We start from the raw sequence: 24,467 nt of genomic DNA, 5'->3' as shown, positions 1-24,467 counted from the left end.
ATAGGGGTGTTTCGGTGGCTCAGGCAGGCATCCTATTTTTGATTTCAACTCAGGTCACAATCTCAGGGTTCTGGGATCGAGCGCTGCATTGGCTTGGCTTCCGTGCTCAGTGTGGAGTCTGCTTGAGAGCCTCTCTCCCTTTATCTCTGCCCTTCCTCCCTGCTCATGCACTCTCCATAAAATAAATAAATAAAATCTTTAAAAAAAGTATAGACCTGACAGCACTCTGACTCCTGTTACATACCCGTAGAGGAACTCATGAAAAGCCAATGAGAGAATTATGTTCAAAGATTTTGAAATAACAGAAATGTTAAAGCCAGCTACTCACTATAGAAATGTGTAAGTAAAATGTGGTGGCTATACAGCAGGAAGTACTTCACAATCATCAGAATAACCTAAAGGTTACATACTGCAGAAGTAATATATGTCAATCATATGTCTGTTGGACATAAAAAAAGATGTCTATTTCAAAGTCTAAGCCTTTACTAGTCTCATCATACAAATTACCCAGCTGCTTCTACTTAGGAAACAGACAACCATCACATCTGTTATTATACCAAGTCTTTATTGAGAAGTAAAGTGCTCAATATTACATATTAATGAAATTCTCGATTGTCGAGAGACTTACATATGTAACATCTTCTTAATCATACAAATATAGAGGGGAAAATGATAGGAGAGGGATGAGAAGGGAATGACTAAAGAGAAAAAAAATGTAACTTATGGGTAAAAAGAAAGAATTAAATCTTATAGGTGAAATGAGAAACAGTATAACAGTAGATATATAAAAAGACTCTCTAGTGACCATAATTGATATATGGCACATGGTCAATACACATGGATACCACATAATGGCTGCACTTCAAATTGAAGTTTGTTTACATGTAACAACATGGTACACATACATAAATACATACACTCAGTACCCCCGGAATGCATACTTTAGTACCTAGTAATAAAGAACTTTGTGTAGCATATTCAAAAGAAAGTAAAGATGGAAATAAAGCCATGAGAGAGACTATTAAAGAAACTCAATGTGTATTACTTCTGTAGAAGCCAGCTTAAAAAGGTTTGTTTGGTCATACTTTCATTGAAGATTTGATTGACATATTCTACCAATTACATAAACAAGATGTGAATTCAAAATAAAGCACGGAAACACAGGCCTCTCTTCTATTGTTCTCAGAGTTGGAGTTAATCCATTAGCATTGCATTCTTTTGCTTGTCTCATTAGCTCTCAAAAGGTTATCTCGTTCAATACTTTTGAAAAATAAGATCTTTATTTTTTATTGAGAATAGATTTCTTCTCCATAAATTTGGTGATACCCTCTCCTAATGAAAAAAAACAAAAAAACCTGCTGTAAACTCAAACTTTGGCTGATACATTCTGATAATGAGTGAATTTTCAATACCAAAAATTCCTTTTCACTAAAGCTGAGCTCCATTTAGATTATAAATTCTAGGTTTGAAATGCAAGAGTAAGAGTATTTGAGTTCAGGGTGCCTGGGTGGCTCAGTTGGTTAAGTGTCCAACTCTTGATTTTGGCTCAGGTCATGATCATCCACATCAGGGGAATGAGCCACGCGTTGGGCTCTGTGCTGAGCAGGGAGCCTACTTAAGATTCTTTCTCTTCTTCTCCTTTTGCCCCTCCCTCTCCCTAATTAATAATAAAAAAAGGTATTTGAGTTCTATATCCCCAAACAGCATAAAACTCAAACTTTAGTTTTACAATATTTATATATAAATTTCTAAACTTCTTTAAATTTTTGTGTAAAATGAACATATTTGCTGAGTTAAAACCTTCGCTAGATACTTAAAACATTTAGTAAATTGGCCTTCCCAGATTAGTTACAACATTAAAATCAGTTGTAAATAAGTTGAGCCACCTGGGAAGAGAATATATGGACAAATCTTTATACTAAACTAATTGTTAGAATAAATCAAACTTAGTGATAGGGCTCCTTCCGATTTTCTGATGTTATGGTTAGAGATGACTTTTTAACCACAATCAATCTTTGATGGTTTCATGCAGCTCAGAGCAAAAGTAGTGTGGATAAGTGAAACAGTTATTCCCAGATGTTAGATAGGATACAAAAACAAACAAAAAGCACATTATTCAACATTTATCTTAACCATTCATACAAATTCTAGCATAATGACTACATACCCATTCTATGGTTTGGAGTTCTTTTCCAGCTCATCTTTTAGAAAAGTTTACCCCAGGAAGGTAGTTGAAATAAAAGTCTCCTTTCTTAAAAGAAAGCTATATATTACGTCCATGAGCTAAGCCTGAGTGGGAAGGAATGCCCCTACTTTCCCTTCACACACTGGCAAAAATGACAATACTGATTTTTGTGATGGGAAATAAAACTCAGAAGCCTTTCAACAGTTCTCTCCTTGCTTTAAAGGCTACTTCATTGTCAGCTGAGAAGACTCATCCATGGTTAGCCAGTGGGCATACAACTCCATATACTTTACAAAGACTTTTTTTTCTATATTCAATATTTACACCTAGATTTCTTACATGAGAAAGAAAAAATCTTTGATCCATGGGCAAAGTTTATCTAAAATAAATTAAAGTGCAGAAGAATTAACAGTTGGTCACAAAGATCAGCATCATATGGTGGTCAGGGCATATAAATAGTGTACTTGGTATGGCAATTCAGGACAGCCCCTTTCTCTCCTATTAGGGACACATACTAACACACATCCTAGACGTGGATATTGGAACTCCCGTTTGCACCTGCACCTTCCATTCCTTCTGTAGACTGGGAGGAAGAAGGGCGGGAGCTTCTGGGGCGAGGTTGACCATTTAGTCCCATGGGTGTGCCTAAACCGTGACTTATCTGGGAAGCTGTGTCATCAGATTCCCAGCGTTCCAGCTCTTCCCGTACTAGCCGTTCCATCTGCTCCCTGTGGATTTCGCTGTCTCGACCCAGTCTTTCATCCTAATAAAGGAAAAAGAGACCACAATGTTGGTGGTAGGGGGATGCATACTTTTGTACTTAGAAGCGGCTCTGGGAAATTAAGGAGCCAAATAACCTGTCATTAAGTGACACTGGTGAGGGATGCCTGAATGGCTTAGTGGTTGAGCATCTGCTTTGGCTCACAGTATGATTCTAGGGTCCTGGGGTCGAGTCCCACATCGGGCTCCCCATGGGGAGCCTCCTTCTCCCTCTGCCTCTGTCTCTGCCTCTCTCTGTGTCTCTCATGAATAAAAAAATCTTTAAAAAAAGTGACACTGGTGATTTATAGCACATATAGCAATTCTCTGAGCTATTGGAATAGCTTTTTTGTTTGATTCTACAATTCAGTGAAGGCAGAAGTGCATACAGTATTAAGAAAGTAACACCTTCAGATTATCATCTGACTGTACTGTCTGTAGTTACAGAGACATCTCAAAACACCTCTCAAATTAAAGGTTACAAAATATGACAACCCTGATATTTTACTGAGTCAGTGTTTCTGTGTCAGATGACCACTTACCTCTGCCACCCCATCCAGTAGCCTTCCCAACACTTCCCTTCTCTTCAGTTTGGCCCGCTCCATGATTTCCAGCTTCACAATCACAGCATCAATCTTGGACACAATGCTGCCAATGGAGTGCTCCATGCGGTCCACTCGTCTCACCAGGCTGTGGAAAACCACAGGTGAGAGGGTCAAAGCTACTTTGTACAGTTGGCTCCCTTTTCAGTCCAGGTGGCTTTTCAAATGGAGGTGCTAAGATTTTTTTTTTTCTTAAACAAAACGATAATCTGAAATACTTTCAAAGTAGTCTCAAACTTTAGCAATAAACTCATATATTGCTGATGAGAATGCTAACTGGCACAACTTTTCTGCAAGTCAATATTATATTAGAAGTCTTAAAAATGGGGGGATGCCTGGGTGGCTCAGCAGTTTAGCATCTGCCTATGGCTCAGGGCATGATCCCAGAGTCCCAGGATTGAGTCCCACTTCGGGAGCCTGCTTCTCCCTCTGCCTATGTCTCTACCTCTCTCTCTCTGTGTCTTTCATGAATAAATAAATAAAATCTTAAAAAAAAAAAAGAAGTCTTAAAAATGTATGCTTAGCTTTTATTCAAATCTTCTAATTTTTGAAACATTTCTAAAGGAAATATGTATATGTGTGATTTTTGGGGGGCTACCAGCATAGTCATTAGAGTTCTGCTTATTAATAGTGGTTCATTGAAAAATAGTTATATTAGGGGCACCTGGGTGGCTCAGTTGGTTAAATGTCTGCCTTCGGCTCAGGTTATGACCCTGGGGTCCTGGAATTAAGCATCGTGTCAGGCTCCCTGCTCAGCAGGAAGTTGGCTTCTCTCTCTCACTCTGCCCCTCCCCCTGCTCATGCTCACTCTCTCTCAAATAAAGAAATAAAATCTTAAGAAAAATGGTTACATTACATAATTAACAGAAAATTATTCAAATATGTTATTGTTCATCTATACAATGTAATTCCAAGGGAGACATCGGAAATTATATGGTGACAGAATTATTTAATGAAACAGTAATGTTCCCAATATATTAAGTAAATAGTTAGAAAACACTGTTGACTAATGATCCCATTATTTTGAATAAAAGAATTATGTAAATGCTTTAAAAACAGAAATAGGAGACAATTTCTGGAATGGTGACATGAGGGCTCTGTAGGCACTCTCCCCAGAGAAACAACCATAACTGTTGAAAATTATTTAATTTTTTTTCAAAATCTGCTTAAGAAGATGTGCTTAATGCTTAATGAAGAAGTATTTATTTATTTATTTATTTATTTATTTATTTATTTATTATTATTTATTCATGAGAGACACGCAGAGAGAGAGAGGCAGAGACACAGGTAGAGGGAGAAGCAGGCTCGATGTGGGACTCAATTGACCCGGCTTCCACAATCAGGCCCTGGGCCGAAGATGGCGCTAAACCACTGAGCCACCAGGGCTGCCCAAGAAGCATTTATTTAAGAAAATCCACTGAACTTCAGTAAGAAGAGTGAGTCTGTGTCATGTGAGCTACAGTCTGCTCCTTCTCTGTCTCCCCCAGCTCAGTGTGACAGAAATGCCACTTCAGTTGGGTTCAGCAATGAACACAGGGCTCCCACTCCTTTCAGCTCCTAGTGGGGGGCTACGGTATCTCCCAGGAAGGGGCAGGCTGCTGAGTTTCTCATCTCTATGCCTCCATCTTCAAATCCATGTTGAAGAGGATCTAATCCAGGCAAGCATAGCTAAAACATATGAGGCTCTCTTCTTCCACCCAACTGCCAACTGTAAGGTGGAGTTTCAATGCCAGGAGAGGAAAAGCTGAAAGGACCGAAGGCTGTCATCCCAGCCCAGTGTCTTATTCATGAAACAGGAGTATAACTTGGGGAAGCAGACCACTGTCCCCACCCCTACCTCTGAAGCAGTGGCACAGAGGCTTTGCTCAGGGAGAGTGTCAGGCCATAGAACAGAGAGCTCCAGAGCTCCCCACAAGGGAACTGGTTTTATTTGGAACAAAGTGTTAAGCTTAAGAATGCTCCTCAAAACATTGGAGATTGTAGTGATAAGCAGTTAAGATGAGGTTGGTCACCTCGGGAGATCAAAAAGGTAACTGTTTATCAGCTAGTTTATCAGAAAGAACCAGGAAAAGAGACAGCTCAGAAGTCTGCTAAAGACTGGCTTCAAAAACTACCCCTGCATGGGGTGCCTGGGTGGCTCAGTTAGTTAAACATCTGCCTTCGGCTCAAGTCATGACCCCGGGGTCTTGGGACCTGGCCCTGCATCAGGCTTCCCTTGGGAGTCTGCTTCTCTTCCTCACTCTGTCTGCCACTCACCTTGCTGGTACTCATGTTTTCTCTCTCTCTGTCAAATAAATAAATAAAAGTCTTAAAAACAACAACAACAACAACAACAACAACAACAACAACAAACTACCCCTGCAAAGGACCTTGCACTGCACTGGATCAGAGTGTGGAACAATTTATATCCCAAGACATTACTAAAAACAATAGACCAATCAACCAACAATTAGTGCAACCTAAGAGGTGGAAGTGATAACCACAGAGGCAGAAGACTTCACAGAGAGATCAGGGAAAGACCAGGAGAGCCCTGTTAAAAGCACTGTCTTAAAAAAAAAAAAAAAAAAAGCACTGTCTTTTCAAAATGATTGGAGTGGTCCTGGCTGTATCCTCTGAGAAGCAACATCAGAGTCTTCACAATGTGGGGGAAATAGACTTCAGTGAAAAACAAGCATACAAACAGCAAACAGAACAAGCCTGGGGGTCGGGAAGGAAGAAAATTTGCATCCTAAATTGCTATAATATTTATTTAACATCTCCAGTTTTCAATAAAAAATTGACACACACACAAGGAAAAAATGTGATCCATAATATACAGAGAAAAAGCAGGCAACAGAAACTGCCTTTGAGAGGGCCCAGATGGATTTAGTAGACAAAAACTCAAAGTAGCTATATATTCAACGAACTAAATATATTCAAATAACTAAAGAAAATAATGCTTAAAGAAATATAGGATGGTATGGTTACATTCATCAGAAAATATCAATATAAAGAGATACAGATTATTTCAAAGAACCAAAGAGAAATTCTGGAGTTGGAAAGTACAATAAATGAAACAAAAAAGTTACTAAGAGGGTCTCAGTAGATTTGAGCTGTCAAAAGAAAGATCAGCACACTTGAAGACAGATGGACAGAAACTATACAATCTGAAGAGCAGAGAGGAAAAAAAAGGGTGAAGAAAAATGTGGGTTACCAGTAAGTACCCCAGCATACATAGGTGTCCCAGAGGGAAAGGAGAGAAAGTGGCAAAAAAATATTTGAAGACATGATACTTGAAACCTTCCTAAATTTGATGAAAATATTACAAATCACAGCAGCTTAATGAATGAACTCCAACCAGGATAACTGCAAAGAGATCCATATCCAGACAGATAATGGTCAAAATACTGAGAAACAAAGACAAACAAAATTTTGAAAGTTGCAAGAGAAAAGTGACCCATCACTGATAAACAAAGGAACTTAAGTAAGATTAAGAGCTGTCTTCTCAACAGAAAGTGGAGACAAGGAGAAAATAAAGGGGAAATAAGAATATTCCCGGATAAAGAAAAACAGAATTTATGCTAGTAGGCCTGCTTTGTTTTTTATTTTTATTTTTTAAAGATTTTACTTATTTATTTGAGAGTGAGAGAAAGAAAGAGAGCATGAGCTAGGGGGAGGGGCAGAGCGAGAAGCAGACTCCCTGCTGAGCAGGGAGTCCCATGCGGGGCTGGATCCCAGGACCCCAGGCTCATTACCTGAATCCAAGGCAGGTGCTCAACTGACTGAGCCATCCAGGTGCCCCAGACTGCTTTAGAAGAATACTAAAGGAAGTTCTTCAGGCTAAAAGCAAGTGATCCAGACAGTAATTAGAATCCACATGAAAAAATAAAGAGCACTGGTACATGTTATTATGTAACTGTAAAAGACAGTACAAATGCCTATTTCTTTTCATTTTTTTCTCTTAACTGATTTAAAAAAGCAACTGTGTAAGACAATGTGTATATAATTGTATTGTTAGGCCTATAACATAGAGAAATGTAATAATATATTTGATAATAACAGGGCAAAGGAGGCGGGTAAGATCAAAGTTGTATTGGCATATGGAAATGACACCAAATGGTAGCTTGAATGAACAGGAACAAATGAAGAGAGCCAGAAATAGTAAATAAGAAAAAGAGTATGCCAAATTCAATAAATAATCCTTTCTCTTCTTTCTTGTCTCAGCTCTTTTAAGAGACATAAAATTACATGAAGTGATAATCGTAACAATGTGGTACTGGATTCATGACATATATGGATAAATGGGTATAATAATGGAGTTAAAAGAGTTAGATAGGAATGATATTTCTGTATTTCCTTGCATTAAGTTAATTATATTAACCTGAGGTAGATTCTGATGAATTGATTGTATATGTTAAGTCCTAGAGCAACCACTAAAAAAATAACTGAAAAATGTAGTGAGAGAAAAGGAATTAAAGGAATTAAAATGTTACATTAGAAAATATTCACATTAAAGAAAGCAATAAAGGAGAAAAAGACATGAGGCCTATAGAAAATGGAAAATAAAATGGTAGATAGAAGTCCAGCTGTATCAATGGTTAATGTTAAATGTAAATGAAAGTAAAATTCAAAAGGCAAAGACAAGGGATGCCTGGGTGGTTCTGGTTGAGCATCTGCCTTCAGCTTAGGATGTGATCCCAGAGTCCTGGGATTGAGTCCCATATCGGGCTCCCTTCATGGAGCCTGCTTCTCCCTCTGCCTCCGTCTCTGCTGCTCTCTCTGTCTCTCATGAATAAATAAAATCTTAAAAAAAAACCCCACAAAACACAAAACAAAAGGCAAAGACAATCAGACTGGATAAAAAGACCAGATCCAACTATATGCTGTCACCATAAGGTAACACACTTGAGATTCAAAGACACAAATAGGCTGGAAGTGAAAGAATGGAAAAGATGTATCTCGCAAAAAGCAACAATAAGAAAGCTGGAGTTGCTATAGTAATATCAGACAAAAAAAGACTTTAAAACAAAAAAAAATCTTACTAGAGATAAAGTAAGACATTTTAGGATGAAAACAGGGTCAATCTATTAGTAAGATATACCAATTATAAACATGTATACACCTAACAGCAGAGTCCCAAAATACACAAAGTAAAACCATACAGAAATGAAGGAACAGACAATTCAATAATAATGGTTGGAGACTTTAATACCCCACTTCCAAAAGTAGATAGAACAAAAGGCAGAACAACAGGAAATAGATTTGAGTAAGACTATAAACCAACTAGATCTAATAAACACCTAAAGAACACTCCACTTAACAGCAGAACATACATTCTTCTCAGGTGCACATGGAACATCCTTTAGGACACACCATGTGCTAGGCCTTAAAAATATAAAACAAAGTAAACACATGTAAATGGAGATACAAACACCAAAATGTTAATTGGCATTTTGGTTTAGTGGGAACAGAGGAGATTTTAATGTTTTCTTTATTTTTCTTTATTTGCTAACTTTCCTATAAGGAACGTATTACTTTAATCAAAAGGAAAAAACACCATTAAAAGCTATAAAAAAAGAGTTGATGACTAGTAATGGAAAGGATCAAATTGCGAGAGGTAGAAGCTGCTTGGTCTCATTTTGAACTTGTCAGCCCAGATTCTGTCAATTCTTTTGTACTTACACTTGAAACTCTTCATAAGAAACTCCACTGGAGATACTTCCCCTCCTTCTGGAGCTATGCCCACTGTCTTCATCATCATCCTCCTCGGAGTCATCCAGGCTTCGTGGGAAACTTCGGCTACTCAGGGGTCGTGGTAAGGAGCTGTGATCTAGATCCAGGTCCTCCTGCAACACATGGGATCACCAAGTGAGGAGCGAGAACACCCAGTCCCTGCGGGGCTTCACTGAGGCCTTGGGCAAATGGGAAACGGGCATGGACCATTTAACAACAGACTGTGCTTCCCACCCTTTGACATTTTAGGGGCTTGCACATTTTCAAAACATATTGACCAGCAAGGAACTGCTAACTTGTTTGGACAAAAAAGAACATTATAACAAAAAAGGGGTGCCTGGGTGGCTCAGTGCTTGAGTGTCTGCCTTTGGCTCAGGTTTTGATCCCATGGTCCTCGGATCAAGTCCCACATCAGGCCCCCCGCAGGGAGCCTGCTTCTCCCTCTGCCTATGGCTCTGCCTCTCTGTGTCTCTCATGAATGGATAAATAAAAGTTTAAAAAAATTAAAAATATAACAAAGTAAATGGAGAAATATATTATCACCTTTTCATAAAAGATAACACATTGAATATCTACAAATTGGGAAGGATATCTTAGAATAAAAATTTTGACTAAACATGGTGTGATGTGATTTTACTCACTGTCTTCTTGTTCATATTTCACTATACCTGGCAAAGTTTCCCACTCACTGGCACCGTTCTGTGGAGTTTAGAAACCACTGTTGTATAACATCTCCTTCTAGAAAAGGGATTTTTGTATATAGTTTTCACCTGTATTCTCTATACCTTAATTATCATGGATATTTTTTGGTTTGTTTAACCATTTATTTTTAAAGTTAATGTTAAAGCTTTTAGTGATCCTTTTTGATTATAAAACACCATTTCATCATAAGTATTCAAATGGAAGGCAGCTGCTAGTTTTGTGTTATTATAAATGTTAATCTGTAGAGGAATTAACTTTATATCTCCTGAGGAGTCTTCTTCCCTCTCATGGACACTGTGAAGTACGTAACTACTAGGCTTTCCTTTTCAAGCTGATGACCAGAAAGCTTAGGACCAAATTGGTAGGTCAGTCTTTAACAAGCATATATGTATTTTTATGGGATGCATTTTTAGCTTCATAGTCTAGTTTTATATTTCATTTTTTGTTTACCTTATTTTTCTCATTTTGATTTTTTACATTTGTGCCAACCTACTATATTTTTACATATTATTATGCTATATATCCTTTTTGGAATATGCTAGGCACTGCTCCATAAATTGACTGAGAAAGAGAGACAGAGAAAGAGGCAGGAAGACAGAGACTCTCAGCAATCCACTACTTAGCATCTTGTCTGAAACACCAAGGGCTGAATGAAATCATGTTCTCCTAAACTAGACCCACCCTCTCTTTTTCCAAGTCATCTCTCATCTGCTGATGTTCATGTTCAGTCAGTTCTTGATCTCCATCTTGGTCATATTTTGTGAATATTGCCTCGATCTCTGCATCTGTATGGCCCTTCCTGAAATTATTGAGAGGTTACAGATGAAATCACTCAAGTGCATGGTCCAACACAAATACAGAGACATCAAAATGCAGGGAAAAAAGAGAAATTATGGAATCAGGGCCAGCCCTCCTCTTACAATATGTTCTAGAAAGACACTCTGAAAAAAAAAAAATGGGTGCTTGGGCCAGAAATATCCTTATTATCAAGAACTTATCTTTATGTAGGAATTTCCCAGGGCCTCAGAGAGTGTGATTCTCACCCTTTGAGATCTTGTCGAAGTTCATCAAAGTTTAACTTGCCTCCTCCTTGCCTCAGACTCTCAGAAATGTCATCCACAGTATTTTTTTTCAGTTTTAGTTTGACTAAGGCTTTATGGTAGCCCTGTTGAAAAGAAAAGATCTGATTTAGTTTATTCTGGTTTTGCATGTGCTTAAGCATGCATTTATACTAGTAACTACTAACATAAATCTTGCTTTACGTGGTAGTGCAGGACTGTGAAACTGACCAGGCAAGATCGAACTGTGCAAAGTGATATTAATGATCAACAGGAAAAATCATGATGGCTCCATGATTTTTAAAACATTTGATCAGAGGCACCTGGCTGGCTCAGAAAAGCATGCGACTCTTGATCTCGAGGTCATGAGTTTGAGCCCCACATTGGGTGTAGAAATTCCTTAAATAAATAAACTTTAAAAAACCCCAACTTTTTATCAAAGCATTAAAAACTCCCTTGGTACTAGTTATAAATTTATAGGGAGAATAAAAAAAAACAGTAAAATGAATATTTATTTAGTACACTGAAATTTAAAATATTAGAAACATTACAAATTAAAAGGTTTCATTTCTTTGTAAAAAATTTATCCAGAGTAGTTTGAACAATGCTACTATGGAAGCCTTTTTTCCACGTCTTGAGGAGCTTTCACAACCCTTTTTAAAAAATCCTTTCTTAATATGGATCAGCTCCCAACATTTTATCCTTTGCACTTTCAGTGTTGCAAAATATCTCCAGGTGCTCCTTTAATGTGACATTGTTTGCCAGCATCACTTCCTCAGAGACACTGTCAGCCTTTTCATCACAACCACTACCCTCATTCACGTTGATAAATTTGTCTTCACTAAGGCAAGTCTTTGCCTATCTTTCTTTCCACAGATGTTCAAGATCTTGAAGGGTAGCAGTGTCAACTTTCCCATGGCCAGCTACCTATTCTAGAAATGTTACATTTGTTTTGAATTTTACTTTCAGTGTTCTCATTTGTTGTTTCTTTGCTTTCATCTTTGCTGGACCGTTCTCCCTGTCAGGTATGCATTCTTGTAAAATGTCATGTGATTTTCTCACAGGGAGATACAGAAGCAATGCAACTACATATCTGGAGCCTGAACTGGGCAGCAGATGCTCAGTGACCTATCCTAGACTTTGTAAGAAGTGACTATAGCTCACTGATTATGATTACTGTTACTTAATGATTTGTAGACTGTTACTTAATGATTTGTAGACTGAAGAGCTAGCAGTGAAGTTTGTATTATGCTATTATAGTTAGTATACTGTGATAACTGAAATGTTCTGTGACAATTGGAAGTTTGTACTTTATACTATTATTTATAGTCAAGATACTGTGACAAATGAAATGTGAGCTGTGTGGAGAGGCCGATGTTATTTAACTGAAATTGAAATCTGCGCATATCAGAACCAAAGTGCAAAGTCAGGACTGCCTATATACATCTGGGAGATTTACTAACCTGTAATAAACTGTGTTGCAAAATTCAGGACAACACAAATCTTAGGTCCCATCAAAGAGACTTTAAGAACTAGAAGTTCTCTGTTGCAACATGATTCACAGACAACAGTCTTAGGACTTGAACCAACATAAAAAGATCACATAGTCAAGGAGCCACTGATTTTTAGCAAAATGACATCAGAGAACAAGCTGTCTACTTTAGGTGAAGTTACTTGTTGTTGCTTAAGTTTCACACTTTAAACCAAATAAAGAAGTCACATTGGGAAGAACAAAGCTGCCCAACTTTCCTGTCCAAGCCCTTCCATTTATTTAACAACTTCCTGAGAAGAAAGTAAGTGAAAGTTCTCAGGCCCTTAGGCTGTGGCCTTCCTCCGTGGCCTTTTTTCTTTGACTATTTTAAAACTTCCCTGGAAGGTCAAGGATAAAGGAAGAACTACAAAACATTTGCTTCTAAATTTGTTTTTCTTTCTTAAAATTGTATTTGAGATAGAAAAAGTGGAAATGTCTTTGTATTCTTCCCTTCCAGTTTATTCTGAACTCTGGATCTGCAAGTGACAGTCAACCAGAGGTGTCCCCAAAACAAGTAAAGGTAAAACCAGCAGCTCAGCTCTTAAGAGCTAAAAGAGATAGTTGAGAATGTAATACTAGGGCATGAAAGAATTCCCAGAATTGAAGTCCAAGCTAGCAGTATACCCATCTCTAGCTCTAAGACAGAGAACATTTAAATTATTCCTGAAATGTACCAATCTATTCTTTATTTTAAACAATTATAATGCATCAGTTGTTGATGTGGAAATCTAGCTGAAACAATGCCCATTTTATGTAGAAAATAAAATAATTCTGAGAATCAGGGCTTGTCATACCTTTCTGATAAGATCTGAGAGTTCCATTTCAGCTTTCTGCTGGGCCAGATCAGATTTAACTTCAGAGTAAGTATCATTGATGATGGCCAAAAACATATTCTGTTTGTAAATCAAAGGAAAGTTGAGATTAAAGAAGAAACCTAAATATACTTCTGAGACATCAATCCAAAATTTGACATAGGATTTTTGTTCATTTTTTTTTAACAATCTGATGTCTTAATGAGTTGTGAATTAATAGTTTTGTGACTATACTCTGAGAAAATTATTTTTTCCATTACGTCATACCAAGGGAAAATGCAATATGTTTTCTTACTTACAAACCATATATTGTGATACATTTTGCAAAAAGAGACAAGAATGAAATACAACAAAATACTGATGTATTACCTATGGATGGTGGGATTATTTTATTTCATTATTTTTGCTTGTCTATGTTCTCTATGCTTTTTTTATTTGACAGAAATTAATTAGAAGTGTAGAACTTTCCATAGCTCTTCAAATTTCAACAGTCAATATAGACAAGTGGAATTCTATGCTTCTTCCAAATATTGTTATATAACATTATTTGAGATTCACAGAACATATTTTGAAGAGTTAAAAAGATCTCTGCCAATGGGAATTCAGTAGGTTTCACAGAGGATAGTCAAGAGCAGCTTAGAGAAAAAGACAGACTTTAGAGTCAAGGACACTTGAGTTTTAGTATTAGCACGTCCAAAACTATACTGTTTAAATGTTCTAATCTTTATTTTGAAATATATTTGTTCTTGCATTAATAAAATGGGAGAAGTAACAGTTCCTCCCCTACAGATTTGTTGAAAGAATTAATAAGGTAATCTATGTCAAGTGCTTAGGACAGGCCCTTATGCATGGTAAGCGCTACATAACTTATAACTATTATTATTCAGTAATGGTTAGTTCATTTTCCTAACTTTCCCCTCCCCAGGACAATGGTTTATATTTCCAACACCTGTTCCTGACAGATTTTCTTGAAACACCATACCCAATAGATCAGGTCTTTCTTTAACACACTCTTTACTGTTCCTTTTTTGGCATATAGCTAAGGTTTCTAACTATAGAATTATGTATTTGATTATGTCTGTTTTCCCCACAAGTTTGTAGAATCTCCCTGAGGGCAGGGCTAGTCTTATTTTCCTTACCACTGTATCCCCAGTACATAGCACCTTGCCTGGAATATAGTAGTTCAGTAAATACTATCTAATAGTACTAAATGACTGGAGAATGAACAAATGAGAACTCTATTATTTTAATAGTCTACTAAATTGCTACAAATTAAGGAGGAATACTATTTAAGATTCTGTAGCAGAAATGAAAATAAAAAATAAAACACATGTAAGTTCCTGGATTAATGCTCAATTCCAAGAGCAGGTAGAGTAACATCTCTAAGTGTCTCCCTCCCAACCCAGGCAATGAATGTTCTCTTTTTAAGTTTCCAAATGGCTGGTAGCTAATGCCTGCAAATATCTTAGTTGTAGGATTAATGTGTGGGTCATCTGAAGAGAGTTAAAAAAATTAAAAGTGCCTGAGAAAGACTACTGAGGATGTGGGGAGAGGAAGCTCCTCCTCCTCTTCACCCTGTCTCAGAAGGTTCACTTAATTGTGTAATCAGACATCTTTCCCTGGTGATGATGAACTTTTCTTTCCTGGCTCAGTTGGACCACCTCACATCACTATGGCTTCTTTTAAAGCTGGGGCAGGCACATGGGTGGCTCAGTTGGTTAAGTGTCTGACTCTTGATTTCAGCTCAGGTCATGATCTTAGGGTCATGAGATCAGGTCTGCTTGGGATTCTCTCTCTTCCTGTCTCTCTGCCCCTCCCACTTGAGTGCATTCTCTCTTGCTCTACATAAATAAATAAAATCTTTAAAAACAGAAAAAATAATAAAAAAATAAAGTCAGGGCAGTAAATAAACCACCTGGCAGTCATGTCAGAAAAGTGGCAAACCCTGCACTTGGTTTGTCACTTCTCTAAAGAAAAGTTTATAATGATAGTAGTCTCCTCTTCTCTCTCTGTGGGGTGCAGGGGACCAATTTCTTTTTGTGTAGTAGCACAAAAAATGATTTTAATATAAAGACAGAAGCTAAAAGCTTCTTTTCATGTTCTATTGATTGATTTGCTGAAACAACTGAGTAATCTCAGGGCACTGACAACTGGAAACCAACATTCAAGTAAGTATACCTTTGACTAGAATGTCAAATTGCTGCAAGTATATCCCTCATTCAGCAGATTAATACACAAAGAAAACTGAGGTGACCTGTAGTTAACTAATGGGTCTGCTGCAGAACTCTCAATTCCTGGTTTTTGTTTAGTAGAGATTCATGATTCAGAGGCTCCACAATCCAAAGTACTACCAATATTAGAGATGAACAGGGCTTAGAATTCCCTCTATGTTTTCCTTAACATATGATAGGAAACAGAAACTAGAGAGGCTTAACTTTAAAACTAATGATACAGGGTGTCTGGGTGGCTCAGTCAGTTGAGTGTGTGACTTGGTTTTGGCTCAGGTCATGATCTCAGGGTCATGAGATCGAGTCCTACATGGGGCTCTGTGATTCTCTCTCCCCCTTTGCCCTTCCCCCTCCTTGTACTCTCTATTTCTTTCTAAAATAAATAAATCCTTAAGAAAACCCAATAAAACTAATGATACATACATATAAGATACAAATGGACTTGCATGATATACCTGACTCTTTCAATACTACTAAAGTAGATCTTATATTCAATCTACAAATACCATATATATAACTACTAAATACCTGTACCAACTTTGGGTATATTACACTGAATTACTGAACTTTACACAAAGGAACTTTTAAATCTATTGAAAATGGAGGCAATTTTGTTGTTCTCTTAAGATGATGACTGATATAAGGAAAACTTAAGTATTAGTGTTTAGATAAAAAATACCCACTGCCTAGGTTAAGCTAACTTAATTGAATAGTTTCTCAGTAAACAAATAAATGTGTAAATGTTAAGATGAAGAACAAAATGCTTTTTAAAAATATTAATTCACTTAGGGTCAAAATGTTAAAAATGTTAATTTTTACTAAATTAAGAGAATGAAAAATTATTTTTGAAAGTAATTTTTTTAAAGATTTTATTTATTTATTCATGAGAGGCACAGAGAGAGAGAGAGGCAGAGACACAGGCAGAGGGAGAAGCAGGCTCCATGCAGGGAGCCTGATGTGGGACTCGATCCCGGGTCTCCAGGATCACACCCTGGGCTGAAGGCAGGGGCTAAACTGCTGAGCCACCCAGGGAGCCTCTTTGAAAGTAATTTTTAAAGCAATTTCCACTCATTGATAGATCTGGCTTCATTTTATTTTTATCTATCTATTTATTTAGAGTGTGAGAGCAGGGGTTGGGAGAAAGAGAATCTCAAGTATGTGCTGAGTGTGGAGCCTGACACAGGGCTTGATCTCACAATCCTGAGATCTTAATCTGAGCTGAAATAAAGAGTTAGCTGTTTAACTGAGTAGAGCCATACAGGTACCCTTACATTTACTTTTAAATATAAAATTTGAATATCTTTGTAAGTAGTCTCTAGATGTGTTAAATATGAGTAAGTGAAAGCAAAATATCTTAATCTTCACAAGCAATGATTCACTCAAATATCACTCTTGACATCCTGGATCTAGCTTGCTTTGTCAGTTCCTATTTTTTTTAAAGAAAAGAAGGAAAAGAGGAATGAAAAGTCATGCTAGCAAGTGATATGAAACTGCTGACATCTGTGTTAAAAAAGCATGTAAATATGTAAGCATTCTACTTTTTCGGCAAAGCACTATTTTAGGCGACTTTAAAAATTTGCATGTGATCTAATTTATTATTTTTTTTGCATCGAACAGACACATATATATGGATAAATGAAAGACCATGGAAAAGTTACTTGGTGAAGACTTAAAAGTGAATCAAAGAGAAGTAAAATAAAATAAGTCTTTTAGATCTATAGTTTTTCATAGGTATTTTAAAAAATGGTAAGGACTCTAGTGAGAGAAAAAAGAAGATGGTGATTTTATGATAGTGATTTATGAAGTTTAAATCACCTCACTATAAACAAAAGTGTACATACCAAAAGAATGAAGAACATAAAGAACACAAATGTAGTGAAATAAATTGGTCCCAAAACTCGATTGGCTTCCTCAATCTCTGCGAAGTTGATATCACCCAAAATGATACGGAATTGAGTGAAACTATAAAAACAAAACAAAACGAACACCACAATACAAAAACAAAGAATGTCCAGCATTGTAACATTTCTTAAAGATGATTTCACATTTTTGGACTTTTTAAAAAAAATCAGTGTAGATAGCTTAGCTGCCAAATAAAAAATTGTCAATCCCTTTGGAAAACTCTTGCTATTATATGACCAACTGAAGCCTCTGGAATAAAAATAATATACTTTCATGCTAAATATGTTATTTCCATTTGGTTAAAAAGAAAATATTATCACTAGGTGACATAAAGCAATCAGCTATAAGGATTTAACACATAATCTGGCTAAAACATGGCAATTCTAAACTTCACAACAGTCACCCTGGTTCTGAATTTAAAACCTCTTTAAAAAAAGACTTGAGGGGGATCCCTGGGTGGTGCAGCGGTTTGGTGCCTGCCTTTGGCCCAGGGCGCGATCCTGGAGACCCGGGATCGAATCCCAAGTCAGGCTCCCGGTGCATGGAGCCTGCTTCTCCCTCTGCCTGTGTCTCTGCCTCATTCTCTCTCTCTCTCTGTGACTATCACAAAAAAAAAAAAAAAAAAAAAAGACTTGAGGGATGCCTGGGTGGCTCAGCAGTTGAGCTTCTGCCTTTGGCTCAGAGCATGATCCTGGGGTCTGGGATCGAGTCCTGCAGCAGGCTCCTTGCAGGGAACCTATTTCTCCCCCTGCCTATGTCTCTGCCTCTCTCTGTGTGTCTCCCATGAATAAATAAATAAAATCTTTAAAAAAATATTTGAAGGATAGCTAAAATTATATGCATTCAAGGATCCAATATCCTCACATGCACTCAAGGTGGTATTGACTAGCCATGTGTTTGCCAATGTTGGGTCTTAATCAGTAAAATCATTTCCATTCCTGACTTCCATGAAACAGTGACGTTAATTAGGTGTTCTGTACAAAGCCCATTAACTTCTTTTCTTTAATATATTTTTTAAATGAGTTGATTTTTTAAAATTTAAATTCAATTAATTAACATATAATATATTATTAGTTTCAGAGATAGAGGTCAGTGATTCATCAGTCTTATATAACACCCAGTGCTCATTACATCATGTGCCCTTTTTAATGTCCATCACCATTTACCCCATCTTCCCATCTCCCTCCCCTCCAGCAACCCTCAATTTGTTCCTATGATTAAGAGGGAGACAAACCATAAGAATCCTATTAACTTCTGTGATCATAATGCTCTTCTCCTTTCCTAATTAACTCCTTTCTAAATGGCATGGAAATCTAATACTGTTTTTTTTTTTTTTTTTGTCTTAATATTATATTTGAGAACTTTGGAAAAAGACTGAAAATTCCTGTACTGGTTTGAGTTTCTCTTAGAATATTAAAAATACTATTTTTTTCTTAGAAAATAACTACAAGTTTAAAATATTTGGCAACAGTATTAAATAACAATGACAATATAGGTAAATGTCTCCTAGAAGCTACCATCTGCATTTGGTGCTGGGAACACCTCCGTCTTTGTAATAGTATTGGTTTACTATAGCTGTTCTACTATGTTTTATTACTTTAGAGCTGCTATCTTAAGTTTATCAGCATTATGCATTGCTATGTTTGTACTGGTGGGTGATTGCTTCTGGCAAAGATAAATTCTTATTTTTAAATAACTATTTTAAAATAGTTACTGGTTAAATAGCAACCATAAGATTTATCCTTCAGAAGGCAGTAACATCTCTGATTAAATTTTTCTTTTTAATTCCATATATACTTACATACACTCTTGGAAAGTACTGAAGTCATCAACCTGAGTGCCAAAGACAAGGTATGCCAACTGAGCATACGCTAAGAAAATAATGAAGAACATAATTGCAAAGCCAAAGAGGTCTTTGGCACACCGAGACATGGTTGTGGAGAGCTGACTCATGGTCCTGTTAAAGTTGATGAATTTGAAGAGCTGTAACAGAGGGAAGATATCAATAGATGAATGGGTAAACAAAATGTAGTAGATAGTGCACAATGGAGTGTTATCCCGCCTTACAAAGGAATAAAATTTTGAAATATGCCACATGGTTGAATTTTGAAAGTATTACATTAAGTGAAATAAACCAGACACAAAAAAAGAACTATTGTATGATTCTACTAACATGGAGTAGTTAGAATATGGAAATTCATTGAGACAGAAAATAAAATAGAGGTTACTAGAGCCTAAGATGAAGGGAGAATTTGGAATTCATGTTTACTGGATACAGAGTTTCAATGGGGATGATGGAAAAAGTTCTGGAAATGCCTATGGTGATGGTTGGACAACACTGTGAATGTAATTAATGTCACTGAATTTGTACACTTAAAAATGGTTAAACTGATAAATTTTATGTTATGCATTTTTTACAACATTTTTGTAAGAGGGATAATAATGACTTGCTTTTTGCCCAAACCTGGCAACTTCTGTTTTCTCATTCAAAAAGTATTTTTTGAATGCCTATCATGTGTTAGGCACTATTCCTGGAGCTGGGAACAACAGAGAACAGAACAAAGCTCCTGCCCTGATGTTGCTAACATTGCTAACAACAATGTTGTTAAATTAAACATTTTAGCAACATGGCTATATGGCTACAATATAGTAAAAACAGGTTTACATCATAATTAAGATGATCAGTGATATTCTTCCCCCTAAGAAAGATTAACGTAAAAGAGGAAAAAAGTCACAAATGAAAACTAGTAAAAAAAAAACAAAAACAAAAACAAAATACCCTTGGGGAAATATTTATTGAACGTTATTAACTGTCATTCAATGTTTAGCAACTCTGTGCCAGGCATTATGGGAAAGGCTATGTATACTGACTCACATCTCTGCAATGAGATTGAAATACTGGTGTTCTGCCCCCAAGAGTCAGCCAGGGCTCAGAGACAGCAGTTGAACCCAGCTCTGTCTGATAGCAAAGCCATATTGAACATTTCTGCAGGCAAGACATTGAGAATGGCTGTTCAGGTTGTTCATCACAGCCCAGAGGCATGACAACCTGCATAGCTCTAGGTAGAAGTCCTGGTGGAAGCATATTAGGGGGATACATTAGAAGTCGAGTCACAATCCATGCCCTCAAGAACTTTAATGTTTTGGAAGTAGAACAGTTACAAGCAAAACACTAAATAAAAACACTCAGCCTGAGGCACAAACTGAAAGGAAATCTCTAGAATTTTACTTAAAAGAACTCTTCAACATTGTTTCTGGCCACAATAAAACTTGGAAGGAGGGGTTGTTATAATCACATTACCTAATTCCTATTGGATTTGGATTATTATTACTATTTCCTGATAAAGATTTAGTGTGTTACTGGTGGTTTTTCCTGAATAAGCACTTAACTAAATAAATAGCAAGAGATAAAGGATGAGTCTACATCCTCTGATAAATCTCAGGCCTTTCAGGTGTGAATAGAAATTCAGGAAAATAAATAACTTTTGGTGAGTAGCTTCTAGAACAGCGCTGTTTAATAAAACTTCCTGATGGAAGTTCTTTATTTGATGGAAATGTTCTTTATTTCCACTGTCCAATATAGTAGCCATCAGCCGCATACAGACACTGAGATCTTAAAATGTGGCTAGAGTGAGAGGGGAACTGAATGTTTAATGGTATGCAATTTTAATTAATTAAAATTTTAATTTCAATAGCCATTTGTGGCTAGTAGCTACTCTCTGGATAGCAGAATTCTAGAACTTGACAGTTGACACACTGGCTGCTGCCTCACTATTACTAAAATTTCTTGCATCTCCAGAATTGAGGCTCATTTGTATATGAAATGCCCTAACCTTTCACATACATGGAAATGCACATTATGTTTCAGAAAAGAAGGAAACGAGTAATTAAGGTGCTTCTTGGAAGAGTATGCATCTGTCCCAATCTCAATTCTCGGTAAAGCTTCTGTATGGCCTCCACTCAGAAAATAGGCAATGCTTCTATAGATCATTTCTAATGTTATCTCTCCATCAGCCCATCTCATTCTTAGTTCCTTCTCCTTCACTTGGTCACCCGACATCAGGTGAAACTCAGATTTGCATATCCTAGGGCCCTCGGCCCACCTCTGATATTGAAAAGGCCTCTTTTGCACTTATTAAACAAATCTGCAGGGACAGACCTTGCAAGAGTGCAGTTCCTAGGAAGCATCATTCACAGTGAGATGAAAGAATGAATGGGTCCTGCTAATTTACTTGTAAAATATGAAGTGGCTATGGTTGGCTATTTGAATTTGGCCACAAAAGTGAATTCAAGTCCTACAACATTTTGTGTGGCTGATGTTAATAAAAAGGAGAGAAAAATATTATTAAAAATCCAGAATATGAAATCTGTAAATTACCTTAATCCAGACAAAAAATACTATGACAGCAGCTATATTGTTGAACTGTATTTGCCAGTATGCCAGATGCTCAAAGTTGGGGAAAGTATTTTGATCCTCTAGAAACTGCAGTAGCACCTCCACATTTGATGTTCTATATATGTTAATTCCTATAGCGACCACTGACAGCTGGAAAACAAAAGATTTATATATTATCACAGTGCTTTAGAAACATATAACTTATCTTAAAATGACTATTTTTCCTTATTCATGTATTACTCCTAGGGCTCACCAATCTGCTTACCCAAGTGACTCATACGAATGGTTAAGGTTGAGCACAGCCATAAAATAAGTGTAACAATAAACCACCTGCATTCTCTTAGCTAGGAAGAGAAATCCAACGAGCACATGTGTGTTTGTGTGTGCATATGTGTACACACACATGAGATGTTGCTAGATTACAAAATCAAACTCAAATAGGAATGCCTTGTTTTTTCTGCCACCCTCATTTAAGTAACTTTCCACCCTTCTGTTTTCTCCCTCATCTTGCTTTGTTTCTTTCTTTTTTTTTTTCAATTACCAGCTATTACATTCTTTCCACTATTCAACAAATACAACTGGATATCTATGTACACAGCATTGTGCCAGGGGCTAAGAGGAATAAACAGAAGTAAAATGCACAAATTCTGTTCTCAAGAAACTTCTACTCTGGTTCAAGACCAGGTCACACACAAAAATAAGTAACACAAAAACCTACTAAGGAGTTGGCATTGTACAACATAAGGTGAAGGTGAAACAAGACTTATCTACAAGGAGTGCTTATAAGAGGAAAGAAGATGCTTGGTCTAAAAGATGGTGGGAATGATGGTCAGAGAGGGCTTGAAGACTTGCAGTGGGAACACATGTGAGCCAAGGGTTTTCCTCCTGCTCATTTTTGTCCCTTAGCTCATGACCATGCAACATTTCACATCAGCTTCAGTCCTGCCTCTAAAACCAGATTTGAGAACATTGATTGGGCCCTACTTGCATCCATCACCACTGGATTAATGTATATGTATGTAAAGTTCTAGAGGTTAACCATTACAACCAAGGCCTCTTGTGAGGTCTGAATCCACAGCAGATGGGTCATACAGGTACTGAGGCCTTTGCTGTCCATTCCCTTTCTTTTTTCATAAATGACAATCAAAGACCACTTCATTAGCCTTTTTTGAGATGGGTGTCTTGATCATGGCCCCAAGTGATTATTATAGCAAAGACCTGCCTGGCTACCAATCACAGCTGAAAAAGCTAACCTCACCACCTTTTCTGTGAAGGATTCCCAGAGCAAATCTTGTATTTTTGTGTTGGTGGTAGGAATCTTTTCTTTGAGTTCTCTGGAATACACTGAAAATGTTTCTCTATATTGACTAGGTTGAGAGGGAAGGATTAATTGAATAACAATAATGCTTTACTCAACTTTCACTAGGTAAAATTGCTTTGTATCCAGGATGTGGTTGTTTATACAGTATCAGAGAGTGAGAGAAGAGATGAGGAAAGAGATTTTGTAAGCACTTGAGTTATGTCCTGCTGAATATTCTTTGGGATTCTCATCCCTATCTAGAAAAGAACTTTCCTTCCTTAACATAAGCTTCTTAAGGGGAGGTTTTTGGGCTGTTCTGTTCAGTCCTATATCCCCAATGCCTAGAAAAATGCCAGGCACATAGTAGGTGCTCAGAAAATATTTGTTGAATAAATAAATTAATCATTTTCACCATTGAAACCTACCAAGCAACAAAATTATTTGAATTTAGACTTAATAGTCGTCTTTTTTCCAGTAATTCTGCTGGTTTTTAAAGACAGTTATTTAGGTCAAATGGTTGACTAATGTAAGCCCACAGATTTCAGAGTCTTTGTTAGAGAAACAAAAGGAAAACAGGGAAAATAATTTCAAAGTGATTCTAAGATTATATATATATATATATAAAACTATAGAAACTTTTCAAGTTTCAGGTGTGCTTTAGCACATTTGGGCCAGATAAAAATGTTTACTTTTTTTTTTCATGGGGTTAAAGGTCCAGTGGAACATAGGGCTTGTTTTGGAGGGTGAGTAGAAGGTGTGCCCTTATTTCTGCTGGGTCAGAGAAGGTTTCAAGGGAGAAGTAGGATTCCAGTAGCCCTTCCTTATTCTTTACAAAAGCACACTGTCTAAATTGTAGTCTTGGCTGTACTAAGAGTTAAAAAATGTAAGAACAATAAGCACAGTGAAGCAAGTTTTCAAAGAAATACTTGCAAAATGTTGTGGCTGCTGAGCCAAAGAAACTATTCTCAATTTCCATGATACAACAGTTATTTTCTCTGAAGTGGGTACAAGGCCATTCCCTGGGGTATGGAAATAAAATATGAAAACTTCTATCCAAGTGAAAAGAAAGTATTAGAATTCTATTTGTACTTTTTTAACCCAATCTTTCAAATCAATGTCGTGTTTTTACAAATGTACCTACCACATGTGCAAAGTTTATTAAAAAATGGAATACATTAGGGGTGTTGTTAAAGTTTTCACTGATAGGTGTACATAATTGAAGAGGTTGATTACCACTGACTATTCTTTTGATGATATTGAAGGTACCTGGTTAAAACCCA

At 36.9% G+C, this 24,467-nt stretch overlaps 1 protein-coding gene across 2 annotated transcripts in view; it reads right to left on the bottom strand.

Moving 5' to 3' along the window:
• Positions 1 to 548: 548 nt before the first annotated feature.
• The window catches only part of PKD2 (polycystin 2, transient receptor potential cation channel), a 53,994-nt gene continuing 30,075 nt past the window's right edge, over positions 549 to 24,467 (bottom strand). Inside the window, exons 7-15 of one of the 2 annotated variants that reach the window (XM_077882806.1) lie at positions 21,870 to 22,037; positions 19,293 to 19,474; positions 17,431 to 17,551; positions 13,344 to 13,442; positions 11,004 to 11,125; positions 10,642 to 10,759; positions 9,208 to 9,371; positions 3,487 to 3,634; positions 549 to 2,948 (exon numbers count right to left, since the gene is read on the bottom strand). In XM_077882806.1, the coding sequence (XP_077738932.1) occupies positions 2,712 to 2,948; positions 3,487 to 3,634; positions 9,208 to 9,371; positions 10,642 to 10,759; positions 11,004 to 11,125; positions 13,344 to 13,442; positions 17,431 to 17,551; positions 19,293 to 19,474; positions 21,870 to 22,037 (1,359 nt within the window). In that variant the 3' untranslated portion in view covers positions 549 to 2,711. Of the gene's footprint in view, positions 2,949 to 3,486; positions 3,635 to 7,280; positions 7,366 to 9,207; positions 9,372 to 10,641; positions 10,760 to 11,003; positions 11,126 to 13,343; positions 13,443 to 17,430; positions 17,552 to 19,292; positions 19,475 to 21,869; positions 22,038 to 24,467 lie in introns of those variants that run through there. The other variant, XR_013371220.1, reaches the window with a different exon arrangement.

This window comes from Canis aureus, chromosome 33 (genome assembly GCF_053574225.1).
Source record: "Canis aureus isolate CA01 chromosome 33, VMU_Caureus_v.1.0, whole genome shotgun sequence".
Lineage (NCBI taxonomy): Eukaryota > Metazoa > Chordata > Mammalia > Carnivora > Canidae > Canis > Canis aureus.
This window is presented reverse-complemented; position numbering and strand designations above follow the sequence as displayed.